A 22,842-nucleotide genomic window follows, 5' to 3' on the forward strand; every position below is an offset into this window, starting at 1 on the left:
ATGCAAACAGGTTTCTGGTTAAAATTCTGCTCTTGCATGTTACAAACTAATGAAACGGAGCATGAAAAAGGAACGGCTGTTAACAAGGTGACAGTCTTTTTAACAGAAGTATATAATCAATCACTGCAAGCCAAGGCCTAGTCACTTTGAAAGCTGGTCACGTAATTGTTCTCCCCTTTATGTAGAAGCCATTTTTAAAGACAAGCAATCTGGGATATTAATACCATTCGTTTAGGAAAATTAACCTTTTAATGTGACACAGCAATTTAAGCATAAAGGTGCTTCAATTGTTCTGGATTCCATATTCTGTTCTCTTGGGATATTGTTCTACTTGACAAAGTTGAAAGTCAGGAGATTTAGTCGGCTTAGTGGTGCTATTTTTAAATGCACATGAAGTTCCAAAATGTTGAAAAAGAAATACATTAAAATTCTAGCCAACTACAGAATGATTGTTTTTAATAGAGGCCTAAGCATTTCAGAGTCTAGTTGCTGGTCCAGGCCACATTTAATTACAGTATGCTCACCAGCTGCTTCAGTCTGAAAGCAAACATTTTCTGCCTTTTTATTTTATTAATTCTGAGTTTACTATATGGGGTAAACTTGCATTGCATTTGGGAATGAATAGAAGGACAGCTTGTCTGTTCCTGGGTTCCAAAGGAAAGTGACATACTGCATTAAACTGCCAGGCTGATCCTCACCTCTAATGAAGTCTGTGAAAAATCCCTTTTAATTAAGTACAGGGGGCTGTGGTCGATGCCTCTCCCTCTTCATTAGAAAAAAGGATTTCTCCCATCTCACAGCTGCCAATGAATGAGGAGGTATTGGTGGTGGGCATGTCTCTTTACTGTCCAATCTATACAACAGAGTAGGTAGAGGTTAAAAGCAGGGGCGATCAGTTTATGCAAAGCATATCCTCTGTATTCACCTCGAGATTTTCTGCTTGGCGTCTCGATGAAGTGCCTTTTTATAATCCATAGTGATGCGAGGCATTACTCCATCAGCTTAACAGAAGAATACGTCTGATGGCAGCACTCATCGCAAGACTTTCGATTATTGAACAGCAGCAGCAGCAGCACATGCTTTGTGGAAAGTTATCTGTACTTAAACACTTGCTTGGAGACTTCTTTCTTCTTGGCTTGTATTGTTTAAACTTACAGGTCACCGCAGGGTTAGCCGTTTTCTCTAATTCCAAATTAAACTGCCTAAAAATCTTTCCGTCTGCAGCATAGTTGGTCTTATGTGGTTATAAATGTATTTATACGTGATTTGAAACTGAACCCTGCCCTCTGTCAACCACATGCTTTATGTGACTCATGCCGTCACATTTCCACAGCAACAGTTGCTGGAGGCAGTGAAATGGTCTAAGAAGCACATCAGATGTTTTAAGTTTTGCTTTCAGGGATTAAATCAGTCTATGTCATCACTTCTTTCTGGTGAGAGAATGTAACACAGTCAAAAAAGTTTATTATGGATGTGGATTTCATTCTCTTTTCTTTATTTTGTCTTACAAGTTGTTTTTTCAAAAAAGTTTGCATTACTTTAACATATTTGTAAAATTTGGATTATTTACTTAATGTTTTAAACTTATAAATTGACTTTTATGCATACATGCGATCAACAAATGTGTTCCTTTGCGATTAAAAACTAACTCTTCCATCTTCTCTAGTTGATTTGACCACAGCACTGGGTTGCACTTGTAAAATTTTTAAATCATGCAACAGTGAGCTCTCTAAGACTTATATATTGGCATTACTGGACCTCAGGGCTGTATTTGATGCAGTTGGTCATAACATACAGGGACTGGAAAAGTGGATGGCATCTTCTGATACCATGCTTAACTGGTTCAGATCTTAGCAGACTGGGACTGCTTTGAGTCATTTGACAATGATGAAACTCGATGAACCAATACCACGTGTGGCTCTTCTACTCTTCCAAGTCAGAGGCCATGGCTCTTGCTTTCTTCAGAGGTCATTTTTTATTTTTTGGCATCTTGATAAAGGAAGTTTTTCTCAACGGTGCGAAGATTGTTACAATAACTTTAAAAGGTACTGATAAATCAGACTTTAAAAGAGTTAGAATTTCAGGGGTAAATGTGGGATCCTGGATACAAGCAGCTGAAATGAGCTTTCACCGCAAGGTCGTTGGGAACTCCGTTAGAGGGTGAGGAGTTTGGCTATCTGGGAGGAACTTGGACTAGGGCCACTGCTCCTCCACCTTGGGAGGAGTCAGCTGAGGTGGCTTGGACATCTTGGGAAGTGTTTCAGGCAGATCCCACTGGGAGGAGGCAGGGGATGGTCAAGGACACGCTGGAGGGATTATGTCTCTCGCCTGGCCTGGTAACACCTCAGGCTTTCCCCAGAGGAGGTGTCTGGGGAGAGGGAAGTCTGGCCGTCCCTGCTGAGACTGCTACCCCTTAGACCCGGTCCCAGATAAGCTGAAGATGACGACGTACAAGTACTGGCTCTTCAAGGCTTCATTGTTGTGCCATTGTTTTATTTAGTGCCTTCTTACCCCCGAGCTTTGATTCAGGCATTACAGCATCTCTTATCACAAGTGACCCCAAAAATCCAAGATTGGAGATCAGGGCTCGGCATGACTCAGTGGAACTTGTCTATTTATTGTGTTGAATTTGTACTGTTTCTCTGGGTAATACATACAGTTGAGCCCAGAATTATTCATACCTCTGGCAGATTTAGATGGCATTTCATCATAAACATATGATGGAGTTTGAAGTTTGTTTTACAATGACTAAAATTTTCTTTTTGACCTTCAGTAAGACACTTCATGGTATAAATAATGAATGTATCTAAAGTTTGTTGCTATAGTTTAAAGATGACTGACTTTTTAAAGTATATGGTATTTTAATAGCAACATGCATTTTCTATAGCAATGTACCAATAAAGGCAATAGTGCATGGTGTATGACCTGTGTGTGAGAAAAGGGAGTGGAAATGTCTGTCTCACTCACTGAACACAATATACAGTTTGACTTTCGGCACCATAATCTGAATGATTTATGTCATCTCTTTTGCCGTTAGCCTCTCTGCTGCTTCATGGTGACACATGGCTGAAACCCTGATATTCTGCGTGGCCTTCAGGCAGCGAAGAGCAGTCATAAAGAATTCTGTTTTCTGCTACTTGCTATTAAATGTCTGTCAGCATTTTTATTGTGTACCATTTCAGCTAAAGGCTATTGAATGGATTTGCTTTTCTTTGGTGTGTTCCCACAGGAGGAAAGTGTAGCTCTGAGAAAGGAGGGGAGTGGTGTCGTCTTGGACTGCCAGTTACCTCATCTTATTGGCATCAATGAAGACCACCTCAAAACAGGAATCATCCTCTATTATTTAAAAGTGAATAAATGCTTTTATTTTTACTCTGAACATTTTTTTTAAAGGTGTATATATTATTCTTTTTTATTTTGAGTTTGGGCTTGTAGCTTTTGATGGTTTATTTCCATGTTCTTTTTGGAGAAATATGTAATTACCATAAAAGAAACTGAGAGTTGGGCACTTAAACAGTCAAAACTTGCCAAAGAGTGATGACATTATGCATGGAGCACAAAGTCCATCCAAACATGTAACAATGGTCACCCAAGAAGAAAGAAGAGGTGTAGCACATTTGTTTTAGTAGAGTAACTCTAAAGGCTTTTGTGAGAAAATTGGGTTTCAGAATTAGTTTGAAAAGGCTGAATGGGATTTGTTTTATACTTGAAAGGTTTTTAGGTTTCTGACACTAAAATTATATACGCCCTTTATTTTGCGTGTTTATAAGCTTTGTCTTGTTGTTTTCTTCACCGTAGGAGGGCAGAACCTGGATTGGAAGTGATGTAGCCTTATGTAATCAGGATATTAGTAAGTGAAACTCATTATGGTGAAATCCTTATGCCATATCTTGTGATGTTGGTGCATCAAAGCTTTCTAAATTGTCTTGTAGTGCTTTCTGGACCTGAACTCCTTCGTGAACATTGTCTGCTTGAGAACTGTGCTGGGATTGTTACTTTGCTCCCTCAGGATGGCGCACTGTGTTCTGTTAACGGCTCTGTGGTCACACATCCCTGCCAGCTGACTCAGGGTAAGCATTTCTGCTAAAATCTAATTTTCCTCCTGGCATTCTTGCATAAATATGAGGAAGGGAAGAGAGCAAGACATGACTCTAATAATGATTTCTCTCCCAGATTTGCAATTATTTGGCTTGTTGGAGTCAATAACCCTTTTTATCCATTTTGAGTGTGGTGAAATAACATCACTGGATCTCATCTGCAAATGAAATCCACTTTGTGTTGCTGGCTTCCCCATGGAAACACACTCAAGGCATGAGTGGATTGTGAAAGCTGCTCTTCACAGGGCAGATGCCATTTCTCTTACTAAACATTTTGAAGGGTGAGGGGCCCTGGACAAAACTCTGAAAGCCTGAAGCCCTCAATTTAATTGGCAGATGGAGTTGATAGGGCCAACAGGTTTTAAAGTGGGCCAGAGCATTAACCTTTCGAAGGATAGAGGAGAGTCTAGTTAAAACTCTGGCCCCCCGAGCGACCATTGTTTGTCGAGGCTGGGAGCTTGAACTGCATCCTGACTCCTCATCCATATTGCTTTGGTTTTCAAGAGATAAAAGCTGCACACAGAACCAGCCAGTGTAGCCTGGCTATAGCAGTCTCCTTTTTTTTTTTTTTTATAATGCTTTCAATTTATCCAGTATTTCTGACAGAAATTGCTGCATCTGAAGCTGTTTTCTTGAACAAATGATAGTAATTTTCAGCCCAACAGCAGCTAGAATCTATCACGGGCTGTTCTCAGGTGCTTTGTCAGTCGTCAGAAGTCATTAGCAGCAGCAGGATTAGTATTTGCTGTGCAGAGAGTTGTAGAGGATGACAAGAAAGAAAAGGCCTAGAGAAAATCTGTGGATATGGTCCCATGAATGCCGGTCTGATATATAAACCCTTATATCACCTATCAGCTTAGAAGACTTGGAGGCTTTCTTGGACCATTTCCTCTGATAAATGATCCTCCTGGTCAAGGCCACTGTCAATCACATGGGGGAGATTATGTCCTTGTGGCAACTGATTCATTTTCTTCAGAAGGGAATTCAGTGCAGGAAAAACTCAACGAATGCCAAATAAGTTCTCAAAGTTCAGTGGGTTAAGTTACTGTTTCATTATTGCTTTCAGTGTTTTCCCTTGAGCCAGGTCGCTGCTGTTTTTATGCATTATAAACACTGTAGGTGCAAACACACCCTCCATTTCTGCTACCTGTATGACCCCCTCTCTTTTCCAATGGTTATGGTCAATCTGACAGAGAGAAGTATCCCAATCGTTGTAGTTTTCAGTATAACAATGGCCATCAGTGGGCTCTAGATGGACAAACTGTCTACTTTTAAGGCTAGGCTTAAAACCTTCCTTTTTGATAAAGCTTATAGTTAGAGTGGCTTAGGTTATCCTGAGCTCGGTAGTTATGCTGCTTTAGGTTTAGGCTGTTGGAGGACATAATTACCACTTTGACCCTTTTCGCTACATTCTCACACTACTTTCCAATTTTGCATTATTTGCTGTTATTTCAGCTTTTAACCTTGTTCTCTCTCTTTTCTCTTCCTAGAAGCTACACCTGGCCTGACTCTGTGTCTACCTGTGACACCTTTCTGGAGAACAACTTAATGCTCACCCTCTACCGATGATCCACATGGCCCTGCCTTTCAGTGTTTAACCCTTTCTCTCTCCTAGACATGGCGATTGACTGAGCTTTTACTGTAACTAACTCTGTGTTCTCTTTCAGACTCTAACCTTGAAAACTGGCTCAAAGTTTATCTGTTCTTTCTTTCTAGGTCTAACGACTAAAGGAGCTACATCCATTAACATTTACTTTTCCTCCCCATAGAAAGTACTCCTGGATCAGTGCTTCTTTGTTCTCTTTGTGTCTCTGCTCTGTTCTCTCAAACCCCCAGTCGGTCGTGGCAGATGGCCGCTCACACTGAGCCTGGTTCTGCTGGAGGTTTCTTCCTGTTAAAAGGGAGTTTTTCCTCTCCTCTGTCGCTACATGCATGCTCAGTATGAGGGATTGCTGCAAAGTCAATGCCAGTGACTGTCCACTGTCTCTACATGCTCATCCGGGAGGAGGGAATGCTGCAAGTCACTGACTGGATGCAATCTGCTGGGTTTCCTTAGACAGAAAAACTTTTTATCCAATTTGAATAAATAACTGAATCTGACTGCACTGTTCAATGGTTAGGATTAATTGGAATGTATGTACCTGACTTTTGTGAAGTGCCTTGAGACGACATGTGGTGTGAATTGGCGCTATATAAATAAACTGAATGGAATTGAAAATAGATGGAACCCTTTTTATTTCCATTTAGGTGAATTATATTAGCAATGGCTAATTAAGCATTTAGAGGTGCATTGATAAAGAATTATAGCATTTAAGAATTATATAATTCAAGTCCTGGCTGTGATTGCTCCAGCTGCTTTTAGAATATCATTTTGTATTTTTTTGACTTTTTATGCTTTACTTATTTGGTTCCTTTTAGGTGCAATTATACAGCTAGGAAGAGGACCCATACTGCGGTTTAACCACCCAGCTGAAGCTTCGCAGCTGCAAGAAAAACAGGTACAGTCAGTATCCAAAACATCCACAAACAATCCCCAGCTGCCTCCCGTATCACTCATTTCTGTAAATGTCTTTCAGAGAAATTGCTGCGTCATCTGCATTGCCTAATCTTAATTTCTATAAAGCAAGTCAGCATCCTGTGCTCTGTTGCCATAAATACCAGCTGAAAGCAGTGAATGCTGTAGTCACTGTAAACACTTAATGAGAAGGTGCAGTGTCATCCATATAGTTTTCTGTCATCTTCTACGCTTGTACTTATTTATTTCATCATTACTGTATAATATAGCAATTGTAATCTACTACTGCGGAACTGATTTTGCATGTGAGAAAACATCTGTTTTTTGAGGGGTTTTCTATCTAAAAGGACCCAGGTGCAGAAATTCAAAACGACTTTTTTTCCCTTCTTGCATCAATTATATCCATCCCTTTCATTTGTTTATAGAGCAACATCATAGGACTGAATTGGCACAGCAGAATTTGCCTAATCTTTTTGTGAGCCGTGGATAAAAGGTTTGATGTTTTTTCATCACACCTCCCCACTATAGATTAGCACAGCATATATGTTAATGTTTCCTCTCCTACAGTTTATATATCAACTAACACAGAACCAGAATTTCTGTCCTGTGTAGTGTGTTCGGTACTGGTAGATCATTTCCCATTTACTGAAAGGAAGTAAGATTGTTAAATCTGCTTCTGAAAGTTCTGTTTTTGAGAGTAACTTTGGGGGTTGAAGTTTACTGAAGCTAGATATTACTAGAGGAGGCTCAACATTTATCTGTTTAATCTTAAATTTGGACTGGGTAATGGATTTTACTGATAGAGAATGTATAGAATGTATTTTTATCAATGCCATATGATTCTTCTAAATCTTTTCCATCAAATATGTCCTCTAAATGATTTATTCCTTTGTGTTCCATGTTGAAAAGTTAAGAGCCCTTTTTATTTTGTAGGATGTCTGGGTTGTTTCAAATGGATGTCTGTTTGAAGAGCTATTTATATTTGAGATATTCAGATGTACTGATATTGATGCTTTTAAACCAGCTGTGCTGCTCAATTAAAGGGCAATGAATGGAAAATCCTTACATGATGTTTGTTCAGTTTCCATTCATAGATTGGGTTTTTCCAAATCCAGTTTAAGATGTATTGTAATCTGTGTGTCAGGTAATATGTATAAAAGTTTGGAAGTTCCAATTCTCCTAAACATTTAGCCTTTTGTAATGTTTTTAAACCTATGCGTGGATGTCCATAAACTTCTGAACCAAGTCGGGGGTGGTTTAACTGGAATCATAAAGAAGATATAGTTTATTTTAGGAAGGACCATCATTTTGATTGCAGAGACTCTTCCCATCAGTGAGTTATAATAAATTTGAGTAAAAAGGTAGCAGTTTAACTGTATTTACGCAACAATTTAAGAACAATGACATGAAGCATAATTGGTTTTATACAAAGCATAAAAGCTTTGTTTTTTTTCCTATTGCTCTTAAAATGACTGATGTAAAAATATGCCTCATGCATTCTTACACACAGAGACACATAGACTTAAACCAAAATAAAGAATTAACCCCATCAAATGTTGAATTAGAATCAAATTAGTATGTAGTATGTTATTTAAAGTAAAATTGTAAGATTTTTTTTTTGTGGTTTGTGTTGCTCAGGCCCAAAACGACCTAAAAAATAGTGGCGCTCCCTCTCCATTTTCCTCTTGGATGTGTCTCTCAGGGCATTTGTAACAATCAGATGTTTAAAATGTTTAATACCTTAGGCCTCTCAGTTTTTGATGTGATTATAGAACAGTTTTACTCTGTAAATGCTGTGAAATGATCAGGATTATGACTGAAACAGAAGGATTTTATGCAGACATAAGCAGTTTTATCTTTCTGTTCCACCTCAAAACCTGTAGAAATTCTGATGGAACAAAGCTTAAGCATAGTTGGAAGTGTTGCAGACATGTGACAGGACAAAGGTTTGTTCTTGTTGTGGTACATGATCCAAATGGTCACACTTAGCAACACAATGAAAAGGGTGCAACAAGGTGGAATTTCAGTTTAGTTTATATTTGTCTTTACTGTTTCTGTATATTCAATAATACTGTCCTGTAGTTGGACACAGGAGCTGGTAGGGGTGTCATTTTGTTATCTCTTTGTGTATACAGGTTTATTTAAAAAAAAAAGAAGAAAAAAATCTGAATATCATGAAGTTCTAGATTTTTTTTTTTTGTCAATTACTTTCTGAAATTTGGGAAAAAACATTAAACTTTTGTACGATATTAAAATTTTTTGAGATGTACCTGCACATACTTTTATAGAACAGAATTTTTCTAGAAGAGTACCACTTCCTTACGATTTTTGTTTTAAGATAAATCTCTGATCTATCCTTTTTTTCTTTTTCTTTTTTTTATTAAATGAATAATTGTAGTGTAGTAAAAGAAAACATGTGAGTTCACAGCAGTAGTTTTTGCTGGCCCTGTCGTCCTAATGTTAAAAATTGCACCCCAGTGTAGCAGACTATTGGGTTTCTATGGTTCCAGTGAGTTGTTGATATTAATGTTTAACATTTGCTCTAAATACGGTTGCCCCAAATGTTTCACAATTACTGTTTTGCATTATGTTCAACAACCAAACTTAGCATGTTTAGCTAATTTTGTTCTTTCTGACCAGTTTTCGTTTTGAATTCGTGCAAACTCTAACCCTTATCGTTAAAATTAAAATGTGGGAGAAGCACTAGATAAAAATAAATGGTCCTGTAGAGGGCCTTCAACTATATTTTGACATTTTTCTAAATATTCGGTATTTCAGCTACATTGTTTTGTGAATCTGACAGGAATACAGATGATATGCAGTATATACCAAAAGCAAGGCATTGTATAATTCAAATCCACCATAGACAGTTGTCAGTCATTTCAAGCACGGTTTTATTCTAGTTGCTTTTTTTTTTTTTTTTATCCACAGAGCGGGCTGCTGTCTGCTTCCTCCTCGTCTTTGACTGACTTGTCCAAATCTGCGGAGAATCCATCCAAGGCGAAGCTGCAACACTCCAGGTAAAACATGCAGAATGCTGGCATCTTGTAAAACTTTTTACTCTGTCCTTCTCAGTCTGCACAATACCTACTCACAGCACCATTCATCAGGTATGTGGATCAAATCAAAGCCATAAATCAAGGCGGTATTATTGTAATGGGGGGGTGCATGCCAAAGGTCTTTGTTCAGTGCTTCATACTGAGTGGGAATCGTCAACCAAGAGCAAGTTCCAGTTTTACCTCTGGTTAGCTAGTGAACAGCCCAAAGTGACATTCCCAGAATCACCACAGTGCACTTTAGATTCAGATCTAACACGTTTCCCAAATGCAGTATTTATATTTTTGACTGTCATAAAATCTTCCTTGTAGTTGGCAGGACATTCAGTAAAATAGTTGACCAACAACAGACTCGTCAAAATGCCTTGGAGATATTGTTTTCCTCACCATTACTAAAGTATTTCTTAGCAATTGTAGTCCGAACGTGGTGTGTAGTAATTTAATAGGTAGCTATTGGTGAGGTTGGCCATGTGAACTGCTCTTTAAAAAAAAATACTTGGCAAGAGCTTAAATCTCCTGTCAGACTATCTGGAGATGACTTGGCTTCGGCTTGTTAAAATGGTCTGATCTGAGCCAGTTTTATGAATATAAGCTGCTACTGGTCGCTGTAACAGCTAAAACTCCCCAGGATTGGCTGGGATGGGTTTGGATGGGTTATCACACTTTGGGTTTCTGCCGTAAATGCATATCTTAAAACCTGATGATATGGTTTACCTTGTCTTTCAATTGTCAAAGGTTTTTAGTGTTTTTGAAATGAAACGCTTGTGATTTGGTCTTGTGGTTTAACCAAAAGCAAGATTGCATGTGTGTGTATAATTTGAATATTGTTTGTGATTTTCATTCAAAAGCTTTTAAATCCCTTCTAAGGCATACTTTGCTGGATTATTTTGCTGTATAGTAATAAGTCAATATCTAGAGCTGAGGCCACAACTTTTAAGACAAAAATGTTCTTCAACTTTGCCTCTGCAATGTTTAAAAACCTTAGCTACATGGTAATCGCAGCTCAATAACAAATTTCATGAGTTTCAAGAGCTGCAAGAGAATATCAAGTTTATCAAAGGCATAATTATTATGGTTCTTTTTATGGATCCTGTATTCACCCTGGGGGCTGATATCAGCTCACAGTTTCTTCGACAGTTGCCCCAAACATCTTGAAGGGCTCTTCAGAGAAAATATCATCTCAGTGCTCTGCAGTCCAGTCCTAGTAGGCCCTAGTAGTTCCTGCAGAAATTCAGTTTGTCCTTCTTGACACCAGACATGCACTCAATAATATCTGCATCACAAGGACTACAGAAACATTTCACATCCCTGCTGCTATTCTCGGGCAAACTCTGCACTGGCGGCAACCCAATCGCTTTGTTATATTCTTTTTAGGAGGCAGCTGAATCTGTTCTGTAAGTTGTAGATGATTTGATAAATGGTTGATTTGGACTTTTACTATCCTGCGTGTGTTTCCTTGGAGGTAATAGTGATTGACAAAAGAATGCTTTCAAGACCAGTTTCTTTAAAAGCAACCATTCTCCTTTTTTGTGAGTTTTTATTTCAATAATTTTATAGCTTTGCATTTTGTATGACCACTCTTCATAGCAACCTAGACCCAGAAGAAATTGCCACCAAAAAAACATGAGCAGTAAAGTTTGTCAAAGGCGACATTTAACAATTTCAAAACTTTTGGCCAACTTGGATTGTGGGTAATGTTTAAATTCAGGTTTGTTCTTCTCACTCTACTTTGCATACCTGAGCAGATCCTCATCTCTTATAGTCTTGATAATGAAATAAACGGAAAAGAAAGCTGATGTAGATAAAAGCTTTGTAAAATGTGACCTAAACCTTTCGATGTGTGATTATTTTGTCACACAAGAGCAATTGTGAATTGGCATGAGACAGTTCAAATACCTGGAGATGCAAATTTTAACTTGGCATATTTTATGCTTTAAAAGTTTCTTTGTATATCATGAGTTCTTAAAAAAAACGTATTATTATTTATGCTTACATCAGACTATGTCCCTTGAGCTTTAGTGAGATGTGTCAATAGAACATTTCAAAGTTAGATCTGTATATCACACATGAGTTTGAGTTGACCATTTTGTTTTATTAGCTGCTGTTATTTTTGCACACTATACCAGACAAAAGTGAAAGGTTTTCTGTGACATCTTTACGGCCTTGGCATTGTGTGACAGTTCATTGATCTGTTACTGTCTCAGTCTTGGTTGAATTAGTGTCCACAATCCAATTTGCTTGTCAGTGATTCACCATCGCCTGAGGTAGCAAGCAATTTGAGACGCCTCCCCTGGTCTGTCTTGATCTGCTAACCCTGATGTTTTACAGCACGTGGAGCAGTTTGTTGTGTAATTTCCTTCACACTGCAGCGCGCCCCCCAACCCCGACAAAAAAGTGAACCTTCTGCTGTAGTGATTAATATAGCTTTCACTCTGACACCTGCAGCTCTTTTAGATCTACTGCTTTGTTTGATTTAGAAGAGAAATAGTTAATCTACACGAACATGGTTACTCAAGTCTGCTATTACAGTGCTTTGCAAAAGTATTCATACCTCTTGAACTGCTCTTATCACAGCAACAAACTGCAAAGTATTTTACTTGGATTTTATGTGATGGACCAGGACAAAGCGGTGCATTTTCATGTATATACATGAGTTCAGACTCAAGAGTCTTTACTTTGTACAACCACCTTGCAGTGCAGTTACAGCTGCAAGAATCTACTAGCTTTGCACATCTAGTGTCTGAATGTTTTGCTAATTTTTCTTCTCAAAATACCTCAAGCTGGGATTTGTGACCATTAGTTTTCACATCTTTCCACAGAAAACCTATAAAACCTTTCAAATGTTTGCCATATACCCTACATAAGATGTCTAAAACTCGAAATATTGTTTTACCCAATCCTTCTTCAAACCTCTTCACAATCCCTGACCTGTGTTCCTGAGTCTTGACTAAAAATTAAAATCACTTTTTTAATTTTAATTTGTAGAATATGTAAAACCTATTTGATTTTCCCTTAAATTTCACTAAGACGTACGATAAACCGATGCTCAATAATGGCACTATATGTTGGTCTATTACATCAAATCCAAATAAAATAGAAACAAAGTCATAAATCTGAACTTCTGCCAGACATTGTATTTATATTGCTACTTTATTTATTGCATGAGAAACATTTGATGTACTGCTGCAGGAAGAAGTAAACTGTTTGCAGATTGAGGATATTTGTGACGGCTCAGCATTAGTACTTTTAGCTCTGTTTTTTAATTTGAAAAGTATTTAATACAGTTGTCTAAGAGACATTAGGAGTATTCCTGTGGTGTTGACTATTTGTACTGAACATTCATCATTCAGTTTTAAACTATTGCACTTATTTATTTTCCTCCTCTAACCTCCATCTATTTAAGCTTTGAGACTAGCCATGAGCTCCGATATATATATTCTATTCTTGTTGCACTACTTGCCTCACTTAGCATAAACTCCCTTGCAGCAAGGACAGAATTGATCTCAATAATCTTGGAAATAACCCTAAGCAGTAAGTAAGAGCAAATAATTTGAATCCAAACCCCGGCTGTGGATATGCTGCTCTCGGAGTGCAACATTAGATATCAATGAACTGACCCGCAGCTGCTCAGGGAAGTGCTCCTTTGCAACAAAAGCAGCCTGCCTATTATTGACCGCATCACTTGAATTCCTGATGGTCCCGAGTTGAAAGTCAAAAGAGGGAAAAGGTAACTCAATTAACATTCAGTCCGACCTGCTGCAAGGCCATAAAGGTGTTGTGCTTTTTGTGTATATCCAGATATATGATTCGCCTTGTAACCAATAATCCAACACAAACTTACTCACCTTATTGTGCCTTTAGGGGTGACGTATATATTTAAATAACTCAGGAGGTGTTTGGTCAGAATTGTAGATTTTTAAACACATTAAACAGAGAAAAATTAAATAATTATGTTCATAGTTTAATTCGTTCTTTTTAGTAGTTTTCAATACCTGGCAAAAAGCCCTTTTTAGAAATAGTTTTTATTTTTTTTACTATATTCTACTGAATTAGTAAAATGGCTTTCCAGCTGGGTTTTGAGATTATCTTTGAATAATAGCCATGTTTCTATGATAGAATAGAAATGGAAATATGTTCTCACTGTGAAACATATTTATTGTTCCACAGTGGGGAAATTCAGGTGTATTGGCAGCAAAGTAAAAAACAAATGGAAGCATGCAGATACAGATAGAGGTAAATGATAATAAAAAATAAGACTGTACATTAAGGAAACATTTTACAACATTAGAAAAACACTGCAGTTAATAAAAAAGCATACTCATTAAATTAAGTGTGCAACTGAGTAGGCTGATTTGGGGGGAGAAAAAAGTATAAAATGCACATGTATAATTTTATATAAAAAACTGACTATTTATGGGAAATGGAAAAACAGGGCAAAAACAGCCCGGATGTAAACACTTATTGAGTTTGTTGGGAGCAGTGATGGTAATGAAATCCTAGTGGCTGGCTGTTATATTTGCTAGGGTCCTTTTGTCTCCCACCCGTGAACTGTCCAGGAGGCATCCTATAGAGCTGGTTTTTCCGATGAGCTTATCTAACTGCTTACTTTCAGCTGTAGATAAGCTGCTGCTCAAATAAACTAAACCATTAAAGATGGCTGATGCCACCACGGAGTCATAATGGGTCCCCCCTGCACTCCAATAAAATCAGTGAAGAGCATCAGTGTTGTGTCTCCAGCTTATTGTTCAGGTGAACACCCAGGTACTTATGAGTCCACTATCTCAATGTCAGTTCCCTGGATGTTCACTGGTGTCGGTGTGGTGCGTCTGTTTCTGTGGAAACCCACCACCGGCTACTAGGTTTTCCTGTGTTGATTGGTTCTGCTGGCACCAGTTCACAAAGTCCTGTGCCGATTGTCTGTTCTAACTTATCCTCACCTGTGTGGGTCGACCATGGTGGCGTCATCAGATAACTTCTGGGAGGGGGGAGAGACATTTGCCTCATGTTTCAGAATAAACCTATTAAGGTTTAGAAGCTGACGCAGGACCAGTCCAAATGATGTAAGTGATGCAATTTTTTATTTTGTCTAAAAAATTTGGAAAAAGTAAAAAAACAAAACGTGTGTTGCATTTAAATCAGTTTAGCTCAAATTTAGGTTATACCAATGGGTTACTTGCACTGTAAACCCGGATAAGTAGAATCTACTTAAAAAAATAAAATCAAGGTAACTTGTTGCCTTAGAAAATTTAAGTAATGAGGCATTAGATGTATGAGTGAAGTGAACTACATTAACACTTTCCCTTCTATCAAACATGTAAATAAATGGCCAGATTTATTTCCTTTTTATTCTTTTACTAGCAAATTGAAAATAAATTATTTTACTGCCAATCGATTAAAAAAAACAAGAACAACTCTCATTTAAAAACTTGTGGAGAAGAGATCCCAGATCTTACATTGCCAGCTGATTCTTAAGTGTTTGAAGTTTAGGTTTCAGATCTGTCTTACCCCATTTCAGAAGTACCCATGGGCACATCATTGTATAAACCCTCATCAATGTCCTGAAAAAAGGAACAGTGGATGACCAAGTCAACATGTTGTTATAAACAGCCTTTATAGGTACACAGCCCACATAAAAAAAGCAGGCCAGCATTCCATGTTTTAGGCGGTAGTGTTTAAATAGCTGCGCCCTCTTCCCATTAATATAACCACAATATTTCCACTTCCACTCCATTTTTTTCTGGTTAAAGTTACATGAACTAAGTAAAATTACGGTTAGCGAACAGTGTAAAGCTTCTAAAAATAAGTAGTTAAAAATTTGCTTTCCAACTGAACAGGTTGGCTAACAAGCTAACATTAGCTAAGTAGCAAAACAGTGAAGTGTTCCAACTTACCGTTTTGTGGCTGAACTTGGTTCTTTCACTCAGTGCTTCAAATGTCCGTTGAATGACTTGTTTGTTATAACTTCACTTGCCGAAAATCTCAAAACCGCTTAATTCTTTGTCTCCTTTCTGTCTCGAAAACCTTCAAAGCTCCTCAATGCCCGCTCCACTTGCTCAAAACCATTCTAAACTGGATTTTTCGCGGGCAGGTGAATGACGTGAAAGGCAAAACGTGATGACATTGAGTTGTTTGAGCTCAAACACATAATTACAATAAGCTACGCCATCAAAAAGTGCAGTTTAGTCAGTATTATTTAAACAAATTGAGTTAAATATTTGTAATTTCTTTATATTAATTAATATTTCTAAGTACAAACAATTGATTGTACTTAAAAACATAATTACAATAAAAATGGACATAAAAAATTCAGCCTAATCAAAATAAACAAGTAATGTCAGTAAATTAGAGCTGTTTAAGTAATATGAACCAAGTCTCTGAGTTCAAACAAAATCTGGGTTTACAGTGTGGAGGAAGGAGGAGGCAAGAATTTGTGTCTAATTATCGTGTGGATGTTAAAACTTATTCTTTGGTCCCGATATGCAGGCAGATAAAACAAAGGATTTACTTGCTGGATTTAGTTTAAGGAATCTTCCAGTAGACTGAAGAAGACAAAGATTTTTGGAATGTTTGTAGGCGCACTCAAATCCAGCAGTGTTAACGTAGACAAAAGAAAGGATTTCTCAAGTAGTTCTCTGGGCACATATGACTTGGCTGGAGCCTATTGATGGTTTGGTTTGTAGTGTTGACAGTAAAGATTTACACTTCGATGGCAACGTATAAACATGTCCCCCTCTCTCAAAGTTCCTGCCAGTCAGAGCCAACATCAAGTTAACCTTCAGGAAGGTGTTCTTGTTTTCTAATACCCAAAAAATGGAAATGATCAATTTTTGTGTTTTCATAAGTATTATAAAGTGCACAGAATTGAGGGTTTGGTACATACCTTTTTATTTTTTAGTTCAGGCTTACATGTTGAGAGAAAACCAACAGGCATGTTATTTTTTAAACATGGCGGTGAACAAAGTATGCAATACATAATTTTCTGGCAAAAGAAAACTCTCAAAATATTTATTTGAAATGAATAAATGAATAGAAAGATTAGAGTGAACATTTAAAACATGGCCACAACCTGATTAGCATCATCTTAAGTTAGGCCAATCGCAAAGGTTTTGGATAACTTGCAAACTATAGCTTGTACTACCTTTTTATATAAAGCTGGTATAACTTGCTGGATAAATGCTGACCAGGGAAACTTTGTAACATGGCTCTACTACAAACTGAAAGCTCCAAACATTTAATATTTCTGTTTTCAGTATGTCTGTGACATGGAAATATCATTGGTGGCACACCATCCTTTACTTGCATTTCCTATGTAAATAATCTTGTAATATAATCATTTCTTGTAAACGACAGTTTATGTAAACCATGGTGATGTTTTAAGATCGAAGAAATCGGGTTTGGTCTTTGCCTTTTTGAAATGGCACTTAGCTCACCCCCCTGAATCAACTGTTTTGCAATCATGTTAAATGAGGAGGCCAAGTGAGTCATCTACTACAGTTAAGATATTAACTGCTTATAATCTTTTAATAAACTCCCGCCTTCAAAATTTAGTGGGGTTGAAAAAGTTACTAGTAATGTCTGCCTGACCAGAATCAACTGTAGCATTCAGATGGAGGTGAAGCCAGCTAGAGAAAAGTGTTCTGGTGATGCTGGTAATTCATGAATACTTGTTGCAGTGTTTTTGGACCTTAAGGGGAACACTGTAAACCTCTGCATCTAAGCCTCAGAATTAGGACCTTCAAAAAAAAATCACAACTTCCTTTTTCTGTGAGCTGACAAGCATCGGTGCGTACAGGACATCCTCTGAGCTGATCCTTAGGATTTGCAAAAATCCTTTAATCGTTACGAGGACTTGAAGTGTGTCCCTCTTGTTGATGTTGCCAATGCTTTACTTCAAGTATACAGCCCATCATTTTGGGTTTCTGCCCCCTCCCTCTAGAGTTCTGAGCATTGTATGTAAATCCTCAAATCAACATGCACAGGTTCTATTTAATTTCACAGCTAGTAGAGTGTCTCTAATCTCATCCAGTCTTTTGGGGTGTTTGCTTTTCAAATCTAATGAATGTAAATTTTTTTTGTTTTTTTTTTATGAGTGGTGGTGGTGAGGGTTATTGGAGTTTTTGTTTTGCCAACTGTTCAGGGTCTCCAGTGTCGACGCTACATCAAATAATTAAACTTGCTTTCAAACAAAGCGCCTGGCAACATAAGAATGGAACCTCAGAAGTATTACGCTCTCATCAGAATGCAATTTTTAGTTCAGTGAAGAATGTAAAATGTATTTCTTTGTTTTATTTATAAATCTTGACTGCAGTCAGATGGATGTGCTGGCTGCAGAGAGCAAGTCCAGAGACCCAAGAATTTGTCTCCAATCTGATCCGACAGAGAACCTAATTACAGTACGTATTTGACTTTTTTCTTAGGTTTTAAACAACCTGCACTGTAGGTAAACTTAATGCTAGGCATAGGCTGGTTATTTGTATCAAGGTATGTATAGCAAGGTTTTAAAATGTTCTGAAGAATTTTAAAGTAAACTGCATTATCCACCCTATTGTTCCCATTTTCAGTTTGCTCTTAAGTGCGAGTATTTGGATCAGGTACTACAACCAAAACATAAGTTTGTGTGGTCATAAAACTGCATTGTTGTTGGATAAGATTATGCCTAAGTTTGTTTGATCTTTACTAAGAAATTTCTCTGTAAAAAGATTTTTTTTAATTTTATTTAAGTAGTCACTAGTTTATGAGCTGGTTATTGATGTATGCCAAGGTTTTAAAAACTAAAGCACAGACATTTTATGACATTTGACATTTGACTTGATGAGACGTCAAAGTGTTAGAGTTGCTGTTTGCTGCGACTATGTTCATAATGTTGCATAGTAACAAAGTTTATTTAAAAAGTCGGCTTCCAGCCCCTCTTTTCATTGGCTGTCAGCAACACACGTGTGCAGTCGGGTCGTTGATCCGTTCACACTACCCAACTGGTTCCAGAATCTCTTCTCTCACTAACACTTTTGTTCTGATTCGCCCTGCCAACTAACCACAACTAACTCAGACTGATGCAGACTTTCTCCAACTAGAAATTGAAGGTAAAATTGGGCATAAAATCATGTAGTGTGGCTTCTTACATGTATTTGAGTGAATATCTCACCTATTATGAATTTTAAAATGAATGCAGCAGTTAGTTCTTTTAAATGTTGAGCTGAATAATTGAGAAGGGTAACTTGGGCCGGGGGATAATGACATGAATTTATAACCCTCAGCAATGCAGTTTTTATAGGCAGACTAGACAGCATGCATCTAACATGAGAATGTTAATTTCAGTCATTAGATTTGACCTGGGGAAAAAAATATTGGCTGGCTATCTTAGCTGAAAACCCCAATTCATTTAACCAGCTGATATCAGCTTTCAATACTTGTTGGCCTTTAAAGAGCAGGACAGGAAAACTTTATACTGGTATAAGACTGTAAAAATTACAAAAACTTTATTTTTGCTAAAATCTACACTACCGGACAAATGTTTTAGGTAAACTTTCTCACTTAATGGGTCTCTTTATTTTCATTGTAGATTCTCACCAAAGGCAACACAACTGTGAATGAACAAACATGGAATTATGTAATAAACAAAAAGTGGGAAATAACTGTAAACATTTTTAGATTCTTCAAAATAGCCACCCATACTGGCCAATGCCTAGTTATAGATATCAAAATTGGCTTCAAGTGTCTCTGCATTACTGGTGTTTTTAGTTTATTTTAATGGCAGAACTGAGAAAGTTTCAATAGCTACCCCACCTCCAGACAGGCCCAGTGCAGATTTATGAGCCTTGAAACAGTTTCTCCCATTGCTTGTTATGCATGTTTAATATGCACATATTCAAACCCTTCTACATGTTCCTGTAGGGGTTTAAAGGAAATGACACTTTGTGAAAGCACAGTGCAGTTAGTGCATGCAAGTGTTTCTGTTTTTATAAATGTACCGTGTAATTCCTCACTTCATTTCCCCTCATTTTGTCGCTGTGCATTCAAATATAATTGAATGCATAAATAAAAGTTAGCTTCTAAAGTGAACTGAATTAAATTGGTTCCTTCTCAGCAGTGCCAGAAATTTGTAATCATTTGCATAAATCAGGATGTTTTTGTTTTTGCATCTTTTGAAAGTCTAATATCCTTTTATTTTAAATTTCTCACTCTTTCATCCACCTGCACTTCATAAACTAGGCCATTCCTGAAAGAGATCCTGTCCCTCAAACAGTTTTCCAGTTGGGCAGAGATGCACTTCAGGGTCAAGGAAGCATCTGGGATGGCCAGGAGCAGGAGAGGGACTGGTGTCATAAATCAGGGCCAGGGCTCATGTCTGAGAACCCACAGAGGACAGTTCGGAGTGGAGCTGGTGTTGCAAGTTGTGAGAGAGAGGAAGTTTCGTCAGGGGATGGCAGCTTCCAACAGACATGTGTCCTGGGCCTGGGTGATGGATGTGGCATGAGGCCAGAAGGGAATGCTAATGAGATCCAAGGTGTCGACACAGACTGCTATAAGAGGAGACCTGACTCTGGTGGGAGCTCATTAGACAGCGTGTCCCACCTGCACAGAAGTGGAGGAAGTAGCTCCTTGTCGGTCTTCCCACAGTCCAGCACTTATTCTCAGCTCGACAGAAAACCACTTAGCAGTCAGATGGCCTGTTGTCCACCCAAAGACAAAGCATTCCAAGACCAGCACGGTTGTGGCAAAATGGATGAAACTGGAAGTTTACAGGAGATCAAAGGAGCTGCAGAAAACCAAGTTCAAAAATCAGGGCTGAGCTCTTTGTTTAGCAAAGTTTCATGTATTGTCCAAGACATGCACCATCTTCTTTGGTGGTCTCCTGGTTTCCTGCACCAGTTGACAACCACAAAATTACAACCTGTTGGTGCCTGCTTGTCCAGCTGTGTTCTGTCTATAGTGAAGGACAGCCACATCCCCTCCATGGTCAGAGGGAGCTTTGCCTTTTCTCTTATCAGTAAGAGTCCTATTTTCTCAGTAATAAAATCTCTTCCTCTAGTACAGCACATCCAAATGAATATAACTCATGAACTTCAGCCCAAAGAGGCAGCTCTTATGATTCAGGACTGCAATAATCCCAACAACACACAACTCTCAGCCCTGATGCCAGAACAAATCGTGACAGAAAAATTTGTAGATGTGCTAAAAGTCTCGGAGGATTTCTGCAAGACAGTTTTGCAGTCACCAGAAAAGCAAGAAGGGAATAATATTCAAATAAAACAAAAAGATGATGTTATTCCTGAACCTTTGCTGCCAAATCAAAGACCTCTGTCTTACAGCAAAGGTTGTAAGACGAAGGTCTTTGCAACTGAAGATGTTGATCAGGCAGGAACTGTTGACGTTAACATTCAAACATTGATCAAATTTCCTAATCCACTTCTGAAGCTACAGACTCTGCCACTGGGAGATCTGATGGGTGTAGTACAATCAGTCTCCTGTTCAGTGCTTACCTCCCAGAGGATCGTAGCACTTCACTGGTTGAACGTAGCCAAATGTAGCCAACCTGATCCCCAGCCTGGCCTCCTGATTCTGACAAAAACTGGTCTCTACACACTGACTGCCAACTCTGGAACCGTGGTCTTGTTCCATCACCTCCCTTTGTTGCAGCTAAGGGACATACTGATAGGCTTTGCTGGCCAAAGTTTACGTTTAATGGGCACTACAGAGGAAAGCATCCTGGGTGTTTACGCCCACAGCCAGAAGCAAACCAAAGAGCTGTGCTGGGCCATACTAAATTCTGCCTGTTCTGGGGACAGCAGGATATATCAGTGCCGATTGCTACATGAAAACTTGATGACGTTATCCCTATACTGTGAGGTCTATGTGCCTGACCTGCTGCTGGACTCTGGTTTAAGGCTTTACTGTCGATTTCAGAAGAGTCTCACTGATCTGCTTTATCTTATTTATTGTAATATGGATCAAGCGACAGTCACTCTCGGTGAGTTGACACTTTTAATGTATGCAAGTGTGGCTGTGCACATGAGCTGCAATGTTCACAGTGAACTGCTGGCCCAGTTCTTTCTCACAGATACCCATCTTGGTCTGGTAAGAGAGAACGTTGTGTTTCCAAAAGCAAAGTTTCCTCAGTTTGACGTTTTAACTCTTTGTCGGTGCTCGGATGTGCAATGCATACTGGTGCATGATGAAGACAGCACCAGATCTGTCAGGCTGGATGTAATCGTTTCAAAAGCAGGGGCCAGGGGTCACCCTGAAAGTGTGACGAAGCCAGATACCCTATCTGAACATCCTTTAAATTCATCTCCGCACTCAGAAGTGTGGAAATTAACTTTCAGTTGCTCCACAGAGGCCACCTGCCTTATTAATCACTTGTCAAATATCTGATCAAGGACTGAACGGTCGGTAATGAACAGCCCAGCTTGAATACTCTCACTTACTGGGAGCAGTGGCAAAAAGTGCATTCTAACCAGACACTGCAAAGGATGCTTTCTCTATTAAATGACAGTGAAAACTATGACCTACTTTAAAATTTTTGCATTGTTTTAATTTGTCATATTAATGTCGCATGGCCTTTGCACTCTGAATTTTATCTTTAAAACACTTGAATTTATTTGTTGTTGTAATGATATTTATTCACTGCTTTGTTTGTTTTAACTTGTAATGTGACACTGTAAAGTGTTTGTCATTGGGATTAAAAATGAGTGTCACATTAATAGGTCTTGTATTTTGTATTTTTATAGCTAATGATTAAAAGGAAATTAACGTAATGTGTTCTGCTACTGTAATGTATTCTATTTAAAAAATTTGTGATTTTGTTTGTGAATGTTTCAAATAAAAGTTGAATCCAATTCTGCTTTGAGGTTTTGTTTACTTTGGTTTTCAAGATGAGCTCTGATGGTTCAGCTTTTTACTTTAAAAAGAAGAAAACTGAGTCTGATGCGTTTCAGTGGTTTCTGAGATGTTCCCCCATCTTCTCAGACTTGGTCTACCTCTCTACGTCTGCCTTCTTCTCTTCCCAAAGTTTTTTTTTACTTCAAGCCTGTTCCTTACAGTCTGTTCTAACAAATCTGTAAAGTACTGATATATAATCTGGCTCTGTTGATGGAGTATACTAAAAATAAATTTTAATAGTGAACATTATTTATAACACACTTTAAATTAACAGAAATCTCAAAATGCTACAATT

At 38.2% G+C, this 22,842-nt stretch overlaps 1 protein-coding gene across 8 annotated transcripts in view; it reads left to right on the forward strand.

Annotated features, from left to right (window-relative positions):
* kif16bb (kinesin family member 16Bb) overlaps positions 1–22,842 on the forward strand; it is a 97,023-nt gene that overhangs the window by 17,442 nt on the left and 56,739 nt on the right. For 4 of the 8 annotated variants that reach the window (XR_007036031.1, XM_047351863.1, XM_047351864.1 and 1 more), the window contains exons 13-17: positions 3,230–3,349; positions 3,799–3,850; positions 3,933–4,070; positions 6,516–6,595; positions 9,544–9,632. Coding sequence is in view for 7 of the 8 variants with exons in the window: in XM_047351863.1 (XP_047207819.1) it covers positions 3,230–3,349; positions 3,799–3,850; positions 3,933–4,070; positions 6,516–6,595; positions 9,544–9,632 (479 nt within the window). In the remaining variant the exon portion in view is untranslated. Of the gene's footprint in view, positions 1–3,229; positions 3,350–3,798; positions 3,851–3,932; positions 4,071–6,515; positions 6,596–7,037; positions 7,106–9,543; positions 9,633–17,976; positions 18,062–19,877; positions 22,505–22,842 lie in introns of those variants that run through there. The other 4 variants (XM_047351860.1, XM_047351861.1, XM_047351862.1 and 1 more) reach the window with 3 other exon arrangements.

Source organism: Girardinichthys multiradiatus, chromosome 22 (genome assembly GCF_021462225.1).
Source record: "Girardinichthys multiradiatus isolate DD_20200921_A chromosome 22, DD_fGirMul_XY1, whole genome shotgun sequence".
NCBI classification, from domain to species: domain Eukaryota; kingdom Metazoa; phylum Chordata; class Actinopteri; order Cyprinodontiformes; family Goodeidae; genus Girardinichthys; species Girardinichthys multiradiatus.